The 17,919-nt window shown below is 49.9% G+C and overlaps 1 protein-coding gene across 1 annotated transcript in view; it reads right to left on the bottom strand.

The window, feature by feature from the left end:
- The window catches only part of PKP1 (plakophilin 1), a 52,378-nt gene extending 37,327 nt beyond the window's left edge, over nt 1-15,051 (bottom strand). The window contains exons 1-2 of the mRNA XM_003410210.4: nt 14,542-15,051; nt 3,500-3,606 (exon numbers count right to left, since the gene is read on the bottom strand). Of these exons, the coding sequence (XP_003410258.1) occupies nt 3,500-3,606; nt 14,542-14,743 (309 nt within the window). The 5' untranslated portion in view covers nt 14,744-15,051. The remainder of the gene's footprint in view (nt 1-3,499; nt 3,607-14,541) is intronic.
- Nucleotides 15,052-17,919: the final 2,868 nt, after the last annotated feature.

Below are 17,919 nucleotides of genomic sequence, written 5' to 3' on the forward strand. Positions count from 1 at the left end.
AAGACTGCGGTCCTTTGCCCCAGCTCTCCTGGCTCCTCCCTCTCCCTGAGGTCCTGGGGCTCCGATGTTGTCACCCAGCAGACATTTACTTGTCTCTGAAGAAGGAGGAAGTAGGAGTAGCCAGTCAAGAGAGGTGAATGGCTGAGCCAATGACCTTTTTTGCGTCAATCTTTTTTCTTAAACCAGTTTATATTTTTTTGCAAGGCTGTGGAAACCCTGGTGGCGCAGCGGTTAAGAGCAGCGGCTGCTACCCAAAGGGACGGCAGTTCCATGAGAGTCAAAATTGACTGTAAGGCAACAGGTTGGTTTGTTTCGTGTTTTGACTTTGTTACAAGTTTTGTTCTATTACAAAAGGAACTATCTTCAATTTTCTTAATTTGTAATATAAGTGACCATGGGCTACAAATAGTATGGTTTTTTTTTAGATGATCTGCATCTCCTGATATAGAATATGAGGTAAAACTATAAAATAACACTAAGAATGTTTTTTAAACATTTAAAATACTTCCCTTTTGGAACTGCCTGTAGATTCATTATATATTTAAATAAAATCTATACTTCGTGGTGACAAATCTTTGTTATTTAAGGGTGGGTTTGATATTTGGAACTGGAGCCAAATCTGAAGAGTGAGGTGTTCAAAGTGAGTAATGTCATTTATGGTCAAACACAAACTACAGCAATAAAGAAATGAGACTGGTTTTCTTACATGGCTCCTAAAAGATACTGAAGACAGTCTATTTAAATTTTTTAGAGGTTCTCGAACTATTCTGAACAATGGCGGTTTTGGTGGAATACTCCAGTATAGCAACTAAGACCAGCCTTCTGTTTGTCTGTTGACCTCTGTGCTTCTCCAACCTGACTAGAAGTTCGCTGAGGGCAAAGACAGTGTTTTCATCTGTGTCCATAGCACCCAGCTCACTGCCTTGCCCCAGCGGTTGCTCAATACAAGTTGGCTGACTGAGTGAACATAAAGTATCTGTAGGAAACGGTCCTTCATCAGTATTAATAAGCTCCTGAGAACATGCTGACAACGCTTCTGCTGAGAGCCACACCCTCCCCCCCACGCTCCCTGCCTTCTGCTGCCATATTGGTTTAACCAGAGGGAAGGAACTAAAATCCTTCTGTGCCAGGTGTACCATCCATGGGAAAATCCCACAGGCATGGCATTATCTCACCACCGTGGATTTCTATTTACTCTTCTTCAGTTCTCTTTTTCCCTAAGCCTGGACCCCATTTGCTTTTGCCCAGTCCACGGCTGATTATATGTCTGGCTCCAATATCAATTATTCCATTTCCTCCCTACTTGGCCCCCCGCCCCCTTTGCCAAAACCTAGTGTGTGCTCAGCTTCTCCCTGTTCCCATAGCCTCTCCTGAATTGAGAGGAGACAGGACATGCCTCAGCAGCTACCTTGCCATGAGTCATGTCTGAAGTCCCGCCAGTGAGGAGGGTTGGGTCTGAGGGAGGGGGGAAGGAAAAGGATTTTCACTGGTTGTCAGAAACTGGGCATAGGGAGGGGTGGGGGCAGACTGGGAGCATTAAAAGCTGGTGAGATGGCTGAGGATTGAGCTAATTAACCAGAAGCAAAATTCTCAATGTTGGCCATGTGCGGATCTTTTTTTAGATGCACTTATAAGGTCGCTATGAGTTGCAATTGACTTGAGGGCCACAGATTTGGTTTGGTTTTTTGTCCCCTTATAGGCCTTAGTTACAAATTTCCAAGTGTAATAATCACACACTGCCCCTTTGATAACACATCACAGTCAATGAAGCACGATATGAACCTGGGGGTGAAGTAGACACGGCAGGTATTGTCATACCCATTTTACAAATGAGAAAATTGCTGCCTGGAGAGGTTAAGAGGCTTATCTAAAGTCACAGAGCCAGTGAGTGGCAGAACCATGCCTAGAGCCTAAGTCTTCCAACCTCTGATTCTCTGTGAAGACATGTAACTTTTGTACTGTCAGCCTGGTTATTCACTCTGACTGTTGGTCCAGGGATCTGCTTTTCTTGGGTCTTTACACTGCGTTACTAAGTCATTTTCTGAGTCTGCATGGTTGTGGCCCTTTGTGTCAAAGCTCTTTATTCACACCTGGGCCTGATCAACCAGCTTAATGGGCTCAGTCAACTGTATATATGTGGCATTGCAGGTTGTCGGTTGACATCAAGAATCAGGGAAAAGGTAAAGGAGGGGCATAAATTTGCAGCAAATCTACTTAACCTTTCCCTTTAATCCTCAATCTGTAACAAGCAAGAAAGACGTATCCTCCAGAATCAGCCCCAAGAAGACTTTAGGAAGGAAGGTAGGACTCAAACTAATGATATAAGGACCACTGACTCATAAATTACCCATCCTCTCCTTAGCCCAGGACCTCAGGATCTTCAACAACCAGGGTGACATCTGTGAGCAACGTTTGCTCAAAGCAAATACCGCCTAAAGGAGCCTCAAGAAGAGAGTGTTCCCAGCTTCCCATGTAAAAGCAGCCTCCAGCCCCATCTGTACTGTCTTACCGGACTCACAAAGGAATTCCCAAGAATGATAGAGGTTTCTGTTGAAATCAACGAAAGTAAATGAAACTCATAGAATTTGGGGACTGCAAGAAGCTTGGGTGTCATCTAGTCCAATAGTTCTGACTTGTAATAGAACACAGCTCCTGCCTGACTTGTAAGGTTGTATCCAGAGCATTTAGCACAGAGTTAGGGCCCAATAAATATCTGTTGGGTTGAGATAGTAGGTTGAGATTACATAGAAAGATAGTGACTGAGCCAGGATTAAGAGATCTAGAGTCATCTCTATCTGTGTTAATTAAAAAAAAAAACAAATCTTAACCATTATGTTTTTTCGTGTCCATGTAATCCAGGCAATAACCCCAACAGGCAGACTTTGTTATGTCCTCTTTACAGTGAACTGAGGCTCAGATGTTGAAGTCATTTGCTCAAGAGCTGGAATTTGAACCCAGGTTTGTCTGACTGTTACAAACTCCAGCACGTTCCCCTCCAGCACACAGTCTCTTATTCAGGAGTCACTGAGGTGGGCTTGCTCTCCTGGTCTCAGAGGACCTCTAGATTCCCCTCCTTGACCATCAACCCATACTCAACAGAGAGCCCCCTTTAGGATTTTCCTACAGTCATCTAAATTGGTCTACAAATGGACATAGAAAATTCAAGCTTCTCTTAAATTTATGATTAATTAAGATATATTGGGAAAGGAAAAAAATTAAATAAGCTCTTTTCTTAATGCTTTTTTCTAAAATGCTCTCATTTAAGACATTCAGAAATATCCAATCAGCCCAAATAGGAGGATGCATTAAGAGTCACTTATGAAATAATGGCCAAGTGCACAGACCTGGTCAAAATTGGTGAGCTGTACTTCACAGAGCAAAGCAGCTGCTTCCTACCTGCATCACTCTTCCTAGTAAACACTGCAGGTTTTCTCCACTGTAAACCCCAAACCAGCCTCACAAACATTCCAAATCTTTTTGAATGGAAGCCGTTCCTTACCGGATATCCCCATGAGCCATTTCCTGCCTGGAACTTGGAGTAGTAGCTGCTCCGGTTGGCAGTCCCGTAGTTGTTATAATTGTCAGCTAAGCCGTCATACATGGAACCTTGAGGGCAAAGGAAGGGGGTTAGGAAAGTGACGGTCATGTTCTTCACCACCCCTCCTCCCCAGGGTATCACCTCTGCATCTAAGTCCACCACACCCCATGGAGGAGGCCAGTCTGAGCAACCAGAAGAGGAGAGTGGGATGTCACCAGTGGCCACTTCCATCTGATCACCACATCTTCCACATCCAGGGCTGGCAGAGGGGCCAGCAAGACTGCTATAGTGACAGCTGCAAAAGTCCTGGCCAACCCCTTCCTGGAGGCCTAACGGCTGCCCTGCTTCTTGAGCTGTCTGGTTGACACCTACAGGCGAAGAGCTGTCTTGGAGGGCCTCTGAGCACCGTTGTTCCATTCCAAGGAATCACAACTCCTCGTTCCATAAAGATAAGCTTCCCACCCAGAGAAGGCTGGCAGGATCTCGACTAGAGGTCTAGAGCCCTGAGGTCAGGGCCACAGAGCAGCGAAGACTGGTTAGTCTGAGTCGGGCAGGACTCTGGTTTCAAATCTCAGTCCGGCCCCCCTCAGTGACCAGGTGACCTTCCACCCCCTCCTTCATCACCTAGATGCTCCAGCTGTTAAAGGGGGAGCAGTGATCAACCTCAAAGGGCCTTGGTGAGGATTAATTAATGTTTTCAGAGTGTTTGGAGACCCACAAATGACAGGCTCTGTGGGAGAACAGAGTGTCATTAGGGTTATTAGCAGCAAAGTGATTTTGAATTATAGAAAGCAGAACTGGATTTTGGCCTCCTGGTAGGGCCACCCCCCTCTTCTCCCCTTCACTGGCTGTGAGGCGGATCTGAAAGGACAGCCCCAACTCCACGCATGCTGGTCTGTTCGCAGTCCATGAAGGCGTGTTGCACCTCCATGACTCTGCTCACACAGCCCCCTTGCAGAGTCTGCCTTCCTTCCCTGGCCATAACCATGTAATCTCACCCATTTTACCAACCTGAGCTCAAGACTTCACCCCCTCCAGGAAGACTTTTCTGACCAGTCCTGCCCAAGGAAAGCTCTTCTACCTCTAAACACATACTGGCCTACTGTGTGTACCCCAAGTCACATCCTGCCTGATGTTCCATTCTCTCAGCTACACCATGAACTCCATGCGGGGCAAGCCCTGTCCCTATGGTCTGGACATCCAGAGAAAGGCTTGCTCCTTACTGGGCCCTCTTGTTAATGATGGGTTCTGGGCATAAAGGTAAGCTCCAATGGGGCCTCTAAGAGGAGTATGTACTCCTTATGTCTAAAGTGAAGTCTCCGGGTGGTAGAAATGATTAAGTGATTGGCTACTAACAGAAAGGTTGGGCCTTGGAAGAAAGGTCTGGTGGTCTCCTTTTGAAAGATCACAGTCATTGAAAACCCTATGGAGTGCAGTTCTACTCTGAAACGCATGGGCTTGCCCTGAGTCAGAATTGGGCAACGGTTTGGTTTTTACTTTTTTAATCTCTAAAGTGGTGACCCAACATGTGTCAGGGTAGAATTGTGCGGGATTGGGGTTTTCATCGGGTGATTTTTCAAAAGCAGATTCCCAGGCTTTTCTTCCAAGTCACCTCTGGGTGGGCTTGAACATCCAACCTTTTGGTTAGCAGCTGAGTATATTAACAATCTGGGCCTTCATGGAGTCGGAGTTGACTCAATGGCAACAGGCTATCTCTAAAGTGATGGAAGATTCCCACATCAAAAACATCCTCTAGGAAGATGAAGGTTTGATGGTGATTTCCTCTGGCTGCCAGTAGTCCTGGCAACAGAGTGGTTAAGTGGTCAGCTGCTAACAGAAATGTCAGCAGTTCAAACTGAGGAGCTGCTCTGCAGTAGAAAGATATGGCAGTCTACTTTCATACAGATTATAGCCTTGGAAACCCTATGGGGCAGTTCTATTCTGTCCTATAGGGTGGCTATAAGTCAGCATCAAATTGACAGCAATGGGAACGGGCTCGTCTGGCTAAATTAACCCCTCCCTCCATCTGCCATGGCCACTCAGACTCCCAAGTCTCTTCCAGGAACTGGGATATCTGAACCGGGTCTGCGGCAGAAGGGAGCAGAGGGCATAGCAAAGGGGAAGCTTTGGGTCCTGCCTGGAACCACCTCCTCTGTCCAATGTCAGATGTCTACCCCATAACTCACAAGGCAGGGCACTGTCCCCGACCCTCCCCACTCCATCATGGAGGACCAACTGGGCATTAGGGCTATTGGGTTGTGGCAGACAGGACTTGCCCTGGGAGTCAACAGGTGTTGAAATTTGTCTTGACTGTGGCACTTGATAAGTCACTTGCTCTCTCTGGGCCTCGCTTTCTCTTCCGTAAAAAGAGGAGTTGGCCTCTCTATACCCCCAAAGATCTCGTACAGCTCCAACGTCCTGTGGTTCTGTGTTTATAATAACACAAGCCTGATGTCATTCAGAGAAGTCCAGCTTTCCTCCTCCAGAGAGAGGGCTTGGCTCACAAGGAAGAAGGGTCCACATCAAAGGCTTCCCATCACCTCCTTTACTGCCTGCCTCAGGGCTGTCACAGAATCCTTCCCTGATCCCTGAGAGACAAGCCTCAGGCAGCCCTACTCTCAAAAGCCCCACCTACAGGCCTGACTCCTGAAGGGACTTCCCCCTGTGAGTGACATCCTGGAACTCTGCCTTGTGGCCCCTCTGAGTCTCTGACTTACTCTAAGCTCCTACTGAGTACAGTCAGCTGTGCCTCTCAATGTTCCAGGAGCTGCCCCTCTGGAAAGGCTGCCTTCACCAGGAGATGAATGAAGGCAATCTCAGGGCGAAGATGTCCAGAACTAGCTCTCAGGCGAAGCGGGGCCATAGCCACATATGCCCCATCAGGACCCTGGGCCGCTGATGGCCAGTCTCATCTGCCTCCCCGCCATCCTGCCCACTTTAATCATCCTTCCCATCACTCTGCAGGCTGGAGTTTGCTTGGCTTTCAACCCACGAGCAGGTATTTCTCATCCAAGGGCAGGCATGGGTCAGCCAGCTACTTTCGGATGGAAAATCTGAGGTGGTGACAGACAAAGAGCTCCACAGAGCCCAGGCGAGGCCTCCTGCTGGGAGAAGCGCCCACTGAGCCCTGCCGCTTCTGAGAGGGAACCTGTCCACAGTGCCGTCCACCTCCCTGGAAGTCGCCCAGATGAAGTAACTCTCTCTACTCTTCCCTCCACGCCCTGCCCCTTCCTCTCACACACTCTTCTCTGTGTGCTGGGTGTGGTGGACTCTTACCACGAAGGCAGGGTGGACAAGGTAACCTCTGAAATGCCTATAATTCCCAAATCCAGTTCCCATGTCCCTGTGGGGACTTTGGTGATAACAAGTGTGGGTGGGCCAAGACCTCTGGGCCCTTCCAGGCAGCCCCTGAGGGTATCTCCTAAGGTCCACCTGTAATCAGGAGGCAGACAGCCCCATGCCTACCTTAACCTGCTTTGCACGGCTCCCCTGTGAGACTGAGGCTGCCTCACCCCAGCCAGTACTGCTTCTCAGGCAGAAGGCAAGCTTCACTTGGGGCTGAGGCAGTGTGGGAGCGGAGGGGTCCAGAGACATTACATACCATAGTCACACCTTGCAGTATGCCACATAATCAAGGGGCTCAGGTGAGCTCTGTCTGTAAGAATCCCGTGTGTACAACAGAATCCCACATTCCCCTCACCTGACCTTGGGCTGTCTGGCTGGTAACACCCCCTGAAAGTCAAGCTCAACAGCAAGAAAATGGGGTTTCTCAGTGAGAGCAACGGTGATAGCTCTGAAGGCTTCCACTGCTCCTCCTGGTCCCCTGACTTCTCTAGAACTCACTTCTTCATCCCCCCTGTACAGCAGCAGAGTAGCTGCAGCCATCTCTCCACCAACCTGCACTTCGGAAATTGTATTTCTTCTTTGCTTAGGATCTTGGGCACAGGCTGGGGCTGGGCCTAACTGGACTGAGCTGGCCCTTTCAGTTGGCTGGCTCTTGTGCCCTGCCCACCCTTGTGGTGAAGGTGCCCAGATGCCTGGTGTTTAGAGGCTGAACTTCCCCATTTACTTGTAGAAAGGAACCAGAATTCTACTCCACCAGGCCCTCCTCCCACCCAAAGAACTCCCTGGCAGTGAGTAAACCAGGGAAGAGAGAGAAGCCAAGTGCAGCTCCAGAACACTCCAAGGCCACTTCTTTGAGGAGAATTCTTGGTCCCAAAGACGGCGAGGGAAGGTGAGCCGGCACCCAGCTGATCCCATAGAATCACCCCCTATCCTCCCAGCCAAGTATTTGCCTTCCACTGTTCTTTCCAGGTGGGCACGTACACCGGGAGCAAAATGCTTGTCCAACTTGTGCATCATCCCAAGAGATATTTGCTCACCCCCAGGACCCCAAGTCAAAGGCCAAATGTCTCAGAGCTTGTATTGCTTTCCTAACATACAAGCTATACAAGCTGCTCTGTCCATGTAGCTTGTCTCATTTTATGACAGTGTTCCAGGGTATAAAACCAGGCCCAGAGGGATAGTGTCTCAGAAAATCTACCACTCAGATGATCAGCGTCCCTGGCTGCTGCTTCCCTTTGGTATCTTAGACAACAGCGGACTGATTCGCACTGTGTCATTGAGACAACCCAAGCTTTCTCACCTATAACAGCTTTGAAAATGGAGGCAGCTCCTTCATTATTATATGTGGAACTCTTTCTCCAATGGAGACAAGCAAACCTTTGCCAGGATGACTCATCCTCTTCCACCTCCAAGCTTCCAAACAGGGCACACCCACCACACCTGAAACATTCTTTCTCTTCTTCTCAGCCAAGCCCTCTCCTTACATTCAAAACCCTTACACAAAAATCAGCTTCTCCTGGAGCTGGCCCCACCCAGCTCTGAGCTCTTCAAGCCCTCCAGCAGAACCACCGTTGTCAGCACTCTGTCCAACCGCTCACCCTGGGCTGGCTTGTGTGTTTCTTGGAGTGTGGTTTCTGTGCATTCTCTGTGTGTTTGTGTGTGTGCGCGTGTGTGTGTACACCTATGTACCCTTCTCTCAGAAAGGAGGGCCTGGGTCTTCCCAATCAAGCTAGGAACTTCCTGAAGTAAGGGATCTGCTTCCACTAGATCCTCACCCTACCCCTCACTCCACAGAGAAAGGACATTGCCTACTCGGCCAATAGGCTGCCCACAGGTGCAAAAGTCATCTGAACCCTCCCCCACCCCACTTCTTACCCCCCCACAAATCCCTCTCTCTGGCTGGTCGGGAGGACTTGTTGCTCTACAGGTCTATATATTGCTGAATCTGTGCTCCATAAGGCTGATCTCACTTCTAGCTTCTTCTACTCTTGAATAAAGCCCACCTGTCCCTCAGCATGAAAGCCCATTATCTTTCAGCCTTGAAAACGCCTTCTACTTTACCCACTGAAATCACTGCCACTCATGTATCCAGTAAGGCCAGGTCAATAGCCAGCAGAATTTAAATTAGATAAGATGAAGAACAGCCAAAGAAGACCCTTCTGAGCCAAACTCCTGAGATTTTCAAGATTTGGCAAGAGTTGCATCTGTGGGATGGTTCAGGTGCCTTGAGGGAGGAGAATGCCAGGTGTCCCACCCATTACCACTGCCCTGGCCTGCTGGGGGCACTGTGGACATGCCTCCCCTATTCTGGAGCTTCCATGAGCCTGATGAGGGCAAGGAGTTCAGCACAACCTCACCAGGCACTTTGGTGTGGTTCTTACCCTTTGCCTAGGCACACATACAGAACAGAAATGCCACAACAAATTCGGCTGCTCCGGCCTGTACTCTCTTCTCCCTTGGCAGCACATGTGACTCCCAGGGCTCTGCTCGGATGTGTGCCAACCCAGCTCTACTGGAATCTTGCTGCTTTCTGATGAGCTGTTTGTGGCTACCACTAACCCTAAGGATTGGGTAGGGGCGGAAGGAAGCATCCTGTGGGGACAGGATTGGCATAGGGGGGCAGGGTGGTGGGTTAGTGTGGACCTGAACAAAACTCTGTCACTTGGCCAGGGGTCCAGAGTTAAAAACAGTCACCAGCAACTACTGCATTAGATGTGTGTGTGCATGTGTGTGTGCGACAAAAAGAGCAAGGTGTGCGCGTCAGTACGTGGGTGTGATCTCCAAGCTGGATCTACCGTGAGTGAAGAATGGGGACTAGGATAGTGGTTCTCGAACTTTGCTGAACATCAGAATTACCTGAAGAGTTTTTTAAAAGTCCTGATGCTCAGACAGTCCCCCATCCCATACAAATTAAAACAGAATCTCTGGGGGCAGGACCCAGGAATTAGCACTTTTAAAAATTCCTAGGTGATTCCAAGGTGTAGCCAAGTTTGAGAGCAGTGAATTAGAACGTTTTTGTTGTTGTTTTTAATATTAAAATGTTTACAAGAGAGACGATGGAGTGATACGCCTTGAGGGGAAGAGTCTTTTAGAGCAAATGGTTTGTAGAGGCAGGGAATGACATAATTTATTCACAGAGTGTTAACGTGGCAAAGCACTTCAGAGATGATCTAACCCAACTTCTCAGAGTTCCAGAGAGACCCTGAGGGAGGCAACAACTTGCTCAAGATCACACACCAGTCAGTGGCAGACCCGGATTACAGCTCAAGTCTGCTAACATCAGCCAGGGCTCTGGCCAGAGCAAGCTGACTGGGTGGTGAGTGTGGGTGCGCATGCGTGCGAGTGTGTGCACATGTGTGTGCGTGTGTGTGGTATATGCATGTGGAGAATTTCACGTCAGGAGAGCTAACATTCTTCCGTTTTACTTTGTTCAAACATCACACACCTTCTGAGCTGTCACATCCCATAGCAGGTGTACTTCCCAGACTTTTAACCTAGAACAACTGGTTTATCTATATTTACAATTTGATGTGCAGGGAGAGGGATTTTTATTATTATTATCTTTTCATTCTCTGCCAATGAGCTTAGCAAAGGAGTAGGACCCAGGGAAACGTCATTTGCCATGAAACACCCCAGGATACTCAGCATTTTTGCATGTGTTATAACAGGCCAACGGAAATTCTGCCTAAAACTCCAATTTCAAGCCAAGATACATTGTAAAGAAAAAAGGACCGGTTCATTTGCAGCCTAATTAGTATGTTTTGCTCCTGGAACAAAGCTAACGCCCAATCTCTCTTTACCATCTCCCATTTTTTTATCATAGCCTGGTCCAGAGAAAACAAGTCGAGGAGTGATGTTTGCTTGCTCTCTGTGGTCAGGACAGGACAACTTTCAAGAGAGAAGTGTGAACAGAACCTTCACTCAGGGGGAGGTTCCTGCTGAGACATAGCCAAACACAAACACAAAGGAGCCAACAAAGGATAGGGCTTCTGAGCGAGGAGCCTTTGCCTGTGCTCTGCTAAGGAGCCAGCACAAGCCTGCCACGGTGACGAACAGACAAAGGAATGGTGGAAGGGGAGACAGGCACCTCCCCTAGCCTAATGTCATCCCCCAACTCCTGTCTCAGACCAGACAAAAATAGAGGTTTGGCCATTTTAGATGGGAAATGTTACTTCTAAGAAGAAAAGAGAAGCAGGACGGACCCACACTTGTCTAAGTGAATTACCACCCACTACCATCGAGTTGATTCCGACTCATAGTGACCCTATTGGACAGAGTAGAACTGCCCCATAGAGTTTCCAAGGAGCACCTGGTGGATTCCAACTGCCAACCTCTTGGTTAGCAGCCGTAGCACTTAACCACTACGCCACCAGGGTTTCCCTAAGCAAATTAGTGCCACGCAAATTAGTGTTCCGATTTCCCCAGAATAAGACTTCGACAAAGGGAGCCCATTTAATTAACCTGTGTGTGACGTATATTCAAGGTGGTGGCAGGTGGTGTATGGGATGGGATCCAGTGAGATTTGGGGTAAGCTTTAGGAAGAGACGCCAAAGGAAGTTATAAAGACCCTGATGTGGAGAAGAGTTTCCTTTTGGGCTGGATAACCAGTGTGCCCAGGACTTCCCCCCCGTACAGTGAAGCTCATTATCAACCCTGGAGGGACTTTCCCAGCCTCAGAGGAGTCAAGTTTACCCAGCAAGGATCTTTGTTGAGCAGCCAGGTCTCTCATTTTCTTTGTGCTTCACACATGATCTGGCTTCCTGTGGGAAGAAAAGCACCCCAGGCACCCTGATGTGCACAGAGACCCTCTGAAGCCATGGGAAATAATACTTAGGGGCCAGCTTAAGATGGATAGGCAAGCTCAGAGAAGCCTCTGCCTGCAATGTCCCCAGGTCGCAGAGAGGACCCTCACCCTCCTCCAGGGCTGCCTGACCAGGGCCAGGGGTCTGTTTGATCTGCTGTGTTCAGGGAGGGAGAGCATGGGTGGACATGGGCATTTGGTTCTGGGCTTCTCCATGGGGCTCCTTTTTCTAGCCTGTGGTGGTTCAATTCCTCCTCAGTGACCTAACAGAACAAAACTTTGCTGGGGAAGGCTCTGAGAAAAAGTCAGTGCTGTTGCCAGGGGTGGGGTGGCCTGTTCCTGAGGGAACTGCCCTGACTGTTCTTTACAGGGTACAGGAGCAGCAGGCACTCTGAAGGGCAGCCTGTGGGGTGTGGGTGGTCATCTTTAGGGCAAGGGTTCTTAACTAGGTGGGCCCTGGATGGGATTCAGGAGGACCAAAAAGATCAAAGATGCCAGGGATACTGGCCTCTTCACTCTCCAGAGACTAAAGAAGAGTGAGGGTCTGTCCAGGGTACAAGGGGAATATGGTCTTTCCATTAAGAGCTCGGCTGCTAATCAAAAGGTCGGCAGTTGGAATCCACCGGCCACTCGTTGGAAACCCTATGGAGGAATTCTACTCCGTCTTATAGGGTCACAATGAATCAGAATCAGCTTGGTGGCAACAGTGTTTTTTTTTTTTTTTTTTAACGGTCCTTCCATAGCACCCAACTCACCCCTCTGAGGAACCAGAGGAGGCCCAAGGAATGGAAACCAATATGAGTAAGAGAGAGCAGGGTGAGTAAAGCCAGCCACAGAGCCAAACAGGGAACGCTTGGGTGGTTTTGATGGAGAGGATGGGAAATCTGATGAAAATGAAGCCAGATAAACCAGAAACACCAGCTCCAAGTAGCCGAACGACCTCTTCCAGCTAGGATGCTACTGGGAAAACTGGCCCCCTCTGGGAGCCTCCCCAGAAGCTGAGAGTAGAGGGTACGCGCCTACAGGATAAGTCCTTGGAGAGCCCCATTTCTGGAGAGGTATGCATTGGCCATTGGAGCCAACCCTCACCTGGCTGAAGCCCCTTGGGGGACTCTGGGGTGGAGAAGTAAACAGGGGAACTTAGATGTTACCCACAAACGTGAAGACCAGAAACACAGCACCCCAAAAAGACAGATGTTCAGTCAATATCTGGATGGGTTGGAGTAAGATGGGGTGCTTGGGGCATCTGAAACCAGTGTGAGACTTTTCTGGAACTGTGAGATAGGAGCTCAGGCTAGGGACGGGGTGGGAGGGCAAGGGGACAGGTAAGGCATGTTCAGGGAAGACAGTAGGTTGATTTGACCTGTGCTCTGGGTTATAGCCAGAAATGGGAGCACTTGTTACTCCAAACCTACTTCCAAAAAAGGCTCATAAGCAGCTACCAAGGCACAACAAGAAACGGGAAGGGGCAAATGCTCTGGAGCCGTGTGACCTTGGGTGGAAACTTGGTGTGAGAGCAGCCAGGAGCCCGGGAAGGACAAAGGGCACACACACCGCAGCCTTTTGGTGTCTCTTTGCTGTTTACCACTCCGCTACCACCACCTCTCACAAGCAACTTGCTCAATAAATCAATCTTGGTTGACCTGTGCTACTGAGCCCACATGGGGTGGCACTGAGTCAGAGCTGACTTGATGGCTACTAACAACAACAACATTTTGCAGTCTGCAGAGTCCGTATTGGCATTTTACTAAATTCAGGAGAATGAAATAATAAAAGAACAAAAAATAAATTAAAAAAATAAATAAAAATCACAGATTTACTAATTCGTGTGTGATTGTTACTAGGAATTCTTTGTATTAAGGTATGTGGTCTGAAAAGTCCCCACATGTCAGGGTCTGCACCTTACTCCTCTAGTTTTGGGATCCTTATCCCTTTCTCCCAGCCACCCCCAGTCTGGGGGCTTTGGTACCCACAGAGGCTGCAACCTGGGGGACTGAGGCACAGCACCCAGACTGGAAAAGTACCCATGAGGATTCTGCGGGGATACTCCCTGGGCTCGGTGGGATCCCCATCCCTGACACCCCCATTCCCTACTCTGCCTAGGACGCTTGTTCCTACTTACTCTGGGTGTGGTAAGGGAAATCAGTGGGAAGGGGGTTTCTGTGTTAGCGACAAGGAAAAGAGGGGATCCCTGTCCATTTTCCTTCGTCAAGGAGCACACTCGCCCCGTGTGACCTTCGGACCAGACTTGCCTCTTCCAGGAGGAGGCTCCCGCGGATGTGCCTTGGAGCATCAGAGGCTTGTCCCAGCTCCCCATCGGCTCCACTTCCCACAGCGCCTCTCCTGAGCCCGCACCCCTGCCTCAGCGACCTCTCGCCACACTCCGCCGCCACGCACTGGCCGCACCAGGACAGGGTCCCGCCTGACTGAGGGCGCAATAGAACGTGAAGCCCAGGAAGGGGCGGGGAAGCAGGCGCACAACTTCAACCACTGCTCCGGCGGGAGACAGGATAGGACACGGGGCTGGTCCCCTTTCTTTACCCGAGCAGCAATCCAGGAAATTAAGTCCTCCGGTCCTCGGAGAACGACCCTGAAGGGGGCCCTCAGCCTCTGGCACTCTGGAGAGCCACCCACTTTGCGCCCAGTGGCGCGCCGCCGAACTCGTAGAGCCGGCGAACGGCTCCTGGCCGCGCTACTGTCTGTCTGCACCGGCGGGGGCTCGGCTGCGCGCACTACCCTGCTCCAGCCGGCAGCCCCTCGGCCACCTGCAGCCCCCCGGCGCGCACGCGGCCTGGCCCCCGCGCGCGGGGAGGTGCGCGGGAGGGCCCCCCGGGCCACGCGGGCGCCAGACCTTTACCTCGGTTGGAATGGCTCAGAGTGGACGACTGCGAAGACTTGGACTTCTGCCGCTTGACGGTCATCATCACCTGCTCCTGCACGCGCTGCCTGCCCGACGTGCCGGTCTTCATCTTTTGGTCCGACGGCAAAGCCAGAGTCGAGTTGTCCTGGTCCTGGAAACATTCGTACGCCAAGGCGGTCTTGAGCGGCGAGTGGTTCATGGTGGCGGGAGGCGCGCGCGGGGTGGGCCTGGACGAGCAAAGCGACGCGGGAGGAGCGGTGCGGCCGGCGCGGCGGGCAGGCGGAGCGTGCTCTTGTGGCTCTCAGCGGCTCCCTACGGCCATAGAATGAGTGGTCCTGGTGAGGGCTCCCGGCAGCTGCTCCTGGCGCCTCCACCCCGGCTCGTCCCTCTGCTGACACTGACGAGGCCCGCCCTCTGTCAGACTGGATATACCACCCCTGCCCTGCACCACCCACGCCACTCGGCCGCGCGCCGCCGCCGCTCAGACGCGGAGCTGCTGGGCCCTGCCGCTGCGGGAGCCAGAGCTCTGGGGGCAGGGCTGCGCGTCCTGCGTGTGGGACGGCCGGTATCTCCCCGCGCTCTTCCTTTATCTCCCTTCCCTCTCCCCACGGCGCGCAGGAAGCAGCGCAGGCGATGGAGGCCCCGGGGAGACGCCCCTCTGTCCTGTTCCTGCCGGCTCATGGAGAAAATATGTGCTCAACTCAGGAGCCTAAAGAGTTCTCTCCCTCAGCCTTCCCTCCCCCCTTCATGCTGATGTCTTGGCTGAGACCAGCGCTGTCAGAGGGGGCTCCCAAACTGATGGCAGAGGCCAGTCCTTGCTCAGAGGGAGTGCCCAGCCTTATGGAGACAACCCACTCTTCTGTAAGGCAGCCTGCAGTGCGGAGAGCGTGAGATGGGGCCGTGAAGCCCACACCAAGGACCACAGACTTGGGATACAAAACCGCAAAGTTGTACACCTGCCGCGTGTGGGTATGACCAGGAATAACACCTTGCTGGTAGTAGATTGGACACCCTGGTGACGTAGTGGTTAAGTGCTACGGCTGCTAACCAAAAAGTCGGCGGTTCGAATCCACCAGGTGCTCCTTGGAAACTCTGTGGGGCAGTTCAACTCTGTCCTATAGGGTCGCTATGAGTGGGAATCAACCTGAGGGCAACCGGGTTCCTTTTTTTTTTTTTGGTTTAGCAGTAGATTCTCTCTGAAACTCCATTCTTAGCTCGTATTAAAAAAGGGTTTTGAATGGTTGAATGAAGGAATGCTAGCTAATTCAAGGCAAATTAAGTTTGCCCTGAATCCTACCTAGATCCTTCCTGAAACACTAGAAGGGTGACTTGTCCATAAAACGACTCCACCGTGAGTATCTGATTCCAGGACTGTTGCTGTTCGTTGTTAGTTGCCATTGAATCAATTCTGACTCATGGTGACCCCAGGCGTGCAAATAGAACGCTCCATGGTATTTACAAGATTGTCGTCTTTTGGAAGCAGATCGTCAGGCCTGTCTTCCAGGGTACCCCTGAGTGGGTTCGAACTGCCAACTCTATGACCAGTAGTTGAGCACTTAACCGTGTGCGCCACTACCAAGTGCATTCTCTTATGTGCACAATATCCCTGTGGACACATGCAATGATGCTTTATTGTTGTAGTCGCCTCCTCCTCAAGCACTGAGATAGCCTACACCAGCAAATTTGGTATTTTTAACAGGAGTTGAGTAGTTTCGAAGCTACTTTAATGGAAGTCTTTCTAAAAGATATCATAGCCTGCCTTGCTTCCGTAAGCAAAAGATACTGAACATACTTTACATACTTTTTGGTGGCTCAGGTTCTCACTCTGAACATACGTTATCAGCCGTGGAGTAGTGTAGCCTGGTCAGCTTCTTGTTTTCGGGTCTCCTCCAGCTATGTTATACTATCAGCTTCCTGGTGGTGCAAACAGTTAAGTGCTCAGCTGCTAACTGGAAGGTTGGCAGTTCAAACCCACCTGGCCACTCTGAGGGAGAAAAGACCTGGTGATCTGCTTCCATAAAGATTGCAGCCAAGAAACCCATACGGGGCAGCTCTACTCTGTCACATGGGGTTGCTATGAGTTGGATCTGGCTTGACATCACTCAGTAACAACATCACTTTGGGTATCATATGTAGTTGCCACTCATAGCTCACGTGTCTCATTAGTTTGCCCTGCTAATCTGCAGAGGAAGGGAAAATCAGAAATCTGTGTTCATTAGGAATTATATGTCGAGGAAAAATCAAGAAGACTGCAAGGCCCTAGGGTGATAAGGGACCGTATGAGGGGCCTGAGAAGTGGGGGTTACCTTCAGGGAACCTCAGCTTTCCCCACACTGCCTTCCTGGTAGCCCTATGCAGAGTGGATTATTGTAAAGCAGATCTTAGTTTCCAATAGAAACAGTTTTATAATTGAGCAATGTTTTTTCACAAACTCAGCGTCAAATAAACCAGAGATGTGACCAACAACAGGTCATATATACAAAGGTTCAGCACCTCTAAGCCTCTGTCATCACTTGACATTTTAAGATTCTGCTTCCAGCCATGGAGTGTCCGGGCTGGACAGAGCCTTGGACATCATCCGGCTCAGCCTCTGCGTTTACTGCTGAGGAGAGGAGGTGCCTGGCCCACAGCCACCCAGTTAATACGTGGTACAGCCTCAATTCTAACCAGGTCTGGCGACTCTTAGTCCAGTGCTCTTCCTACCACACTATCTGACCTCCCTTGTAAAAGTCCTATAAAATGGGCATTAAAGTAGAGTGCACACCAATTATGTAAGGGCTTCAATGCATGGTAAAGTACACATGACGGCCCATAAAAACACAACTCTATTATATCACATTTGGCCTATCTAAAACCTAATATGCTAGCTGTAATAATTGTTAATTAAGTCTTTAAATAACGATGATTTTGCGACCTTGTAGGAAGTACAAGGTGCCCTGGTGGCGTAGTGGTTAAGAGCTCAGCTGCTGACCAAAATGTCGACAGTTTGAATCCACCAGCCACTCCTTGGAAACCCTATGGAGCGGTTCTACTCTGTCCCATAGGGTCGCTATGAGTTGGAATTGACTTGACAGCAATAGGTTTGGTTTGGTTTAGGATGTAGAAGAGCCCTAAAAGAGGTGATTGGAGTAGCCCATATTGCTCTAAAAGGCAAACCCAAGGAAGCAGAAACTGATTATCTTCAAAATTGTTTCCAGGTATGAAGTTCAGTTGTCCTAGCAGCTTCTCTATTATTTTGATACTGATATTATTTGGAAGACCAAAGAAGAATTGATGCCTTGCAATTATGGTGTTGACAAAGAATATTGAATATACCATGGGCTGCTAGAAGAATGTATAAATCTGCCTTCGAAGTACAGCCAGAATGCTCCTTAG

This window comes from Loxodonta africana, chromosome 20, assembly GCF_030014295.1.
Source record: "Loxodonta africana isolate mLoxAfr1 chromosome 20, mLoxAfr1.hap2, whole genome shotgun sequence".
Lineage (NCBI taxonomy): Eukaryota > Metazoa > Chordata > Mammalia > Proboscidea > Elephantidae > Loxodonta > Loxodonta africana.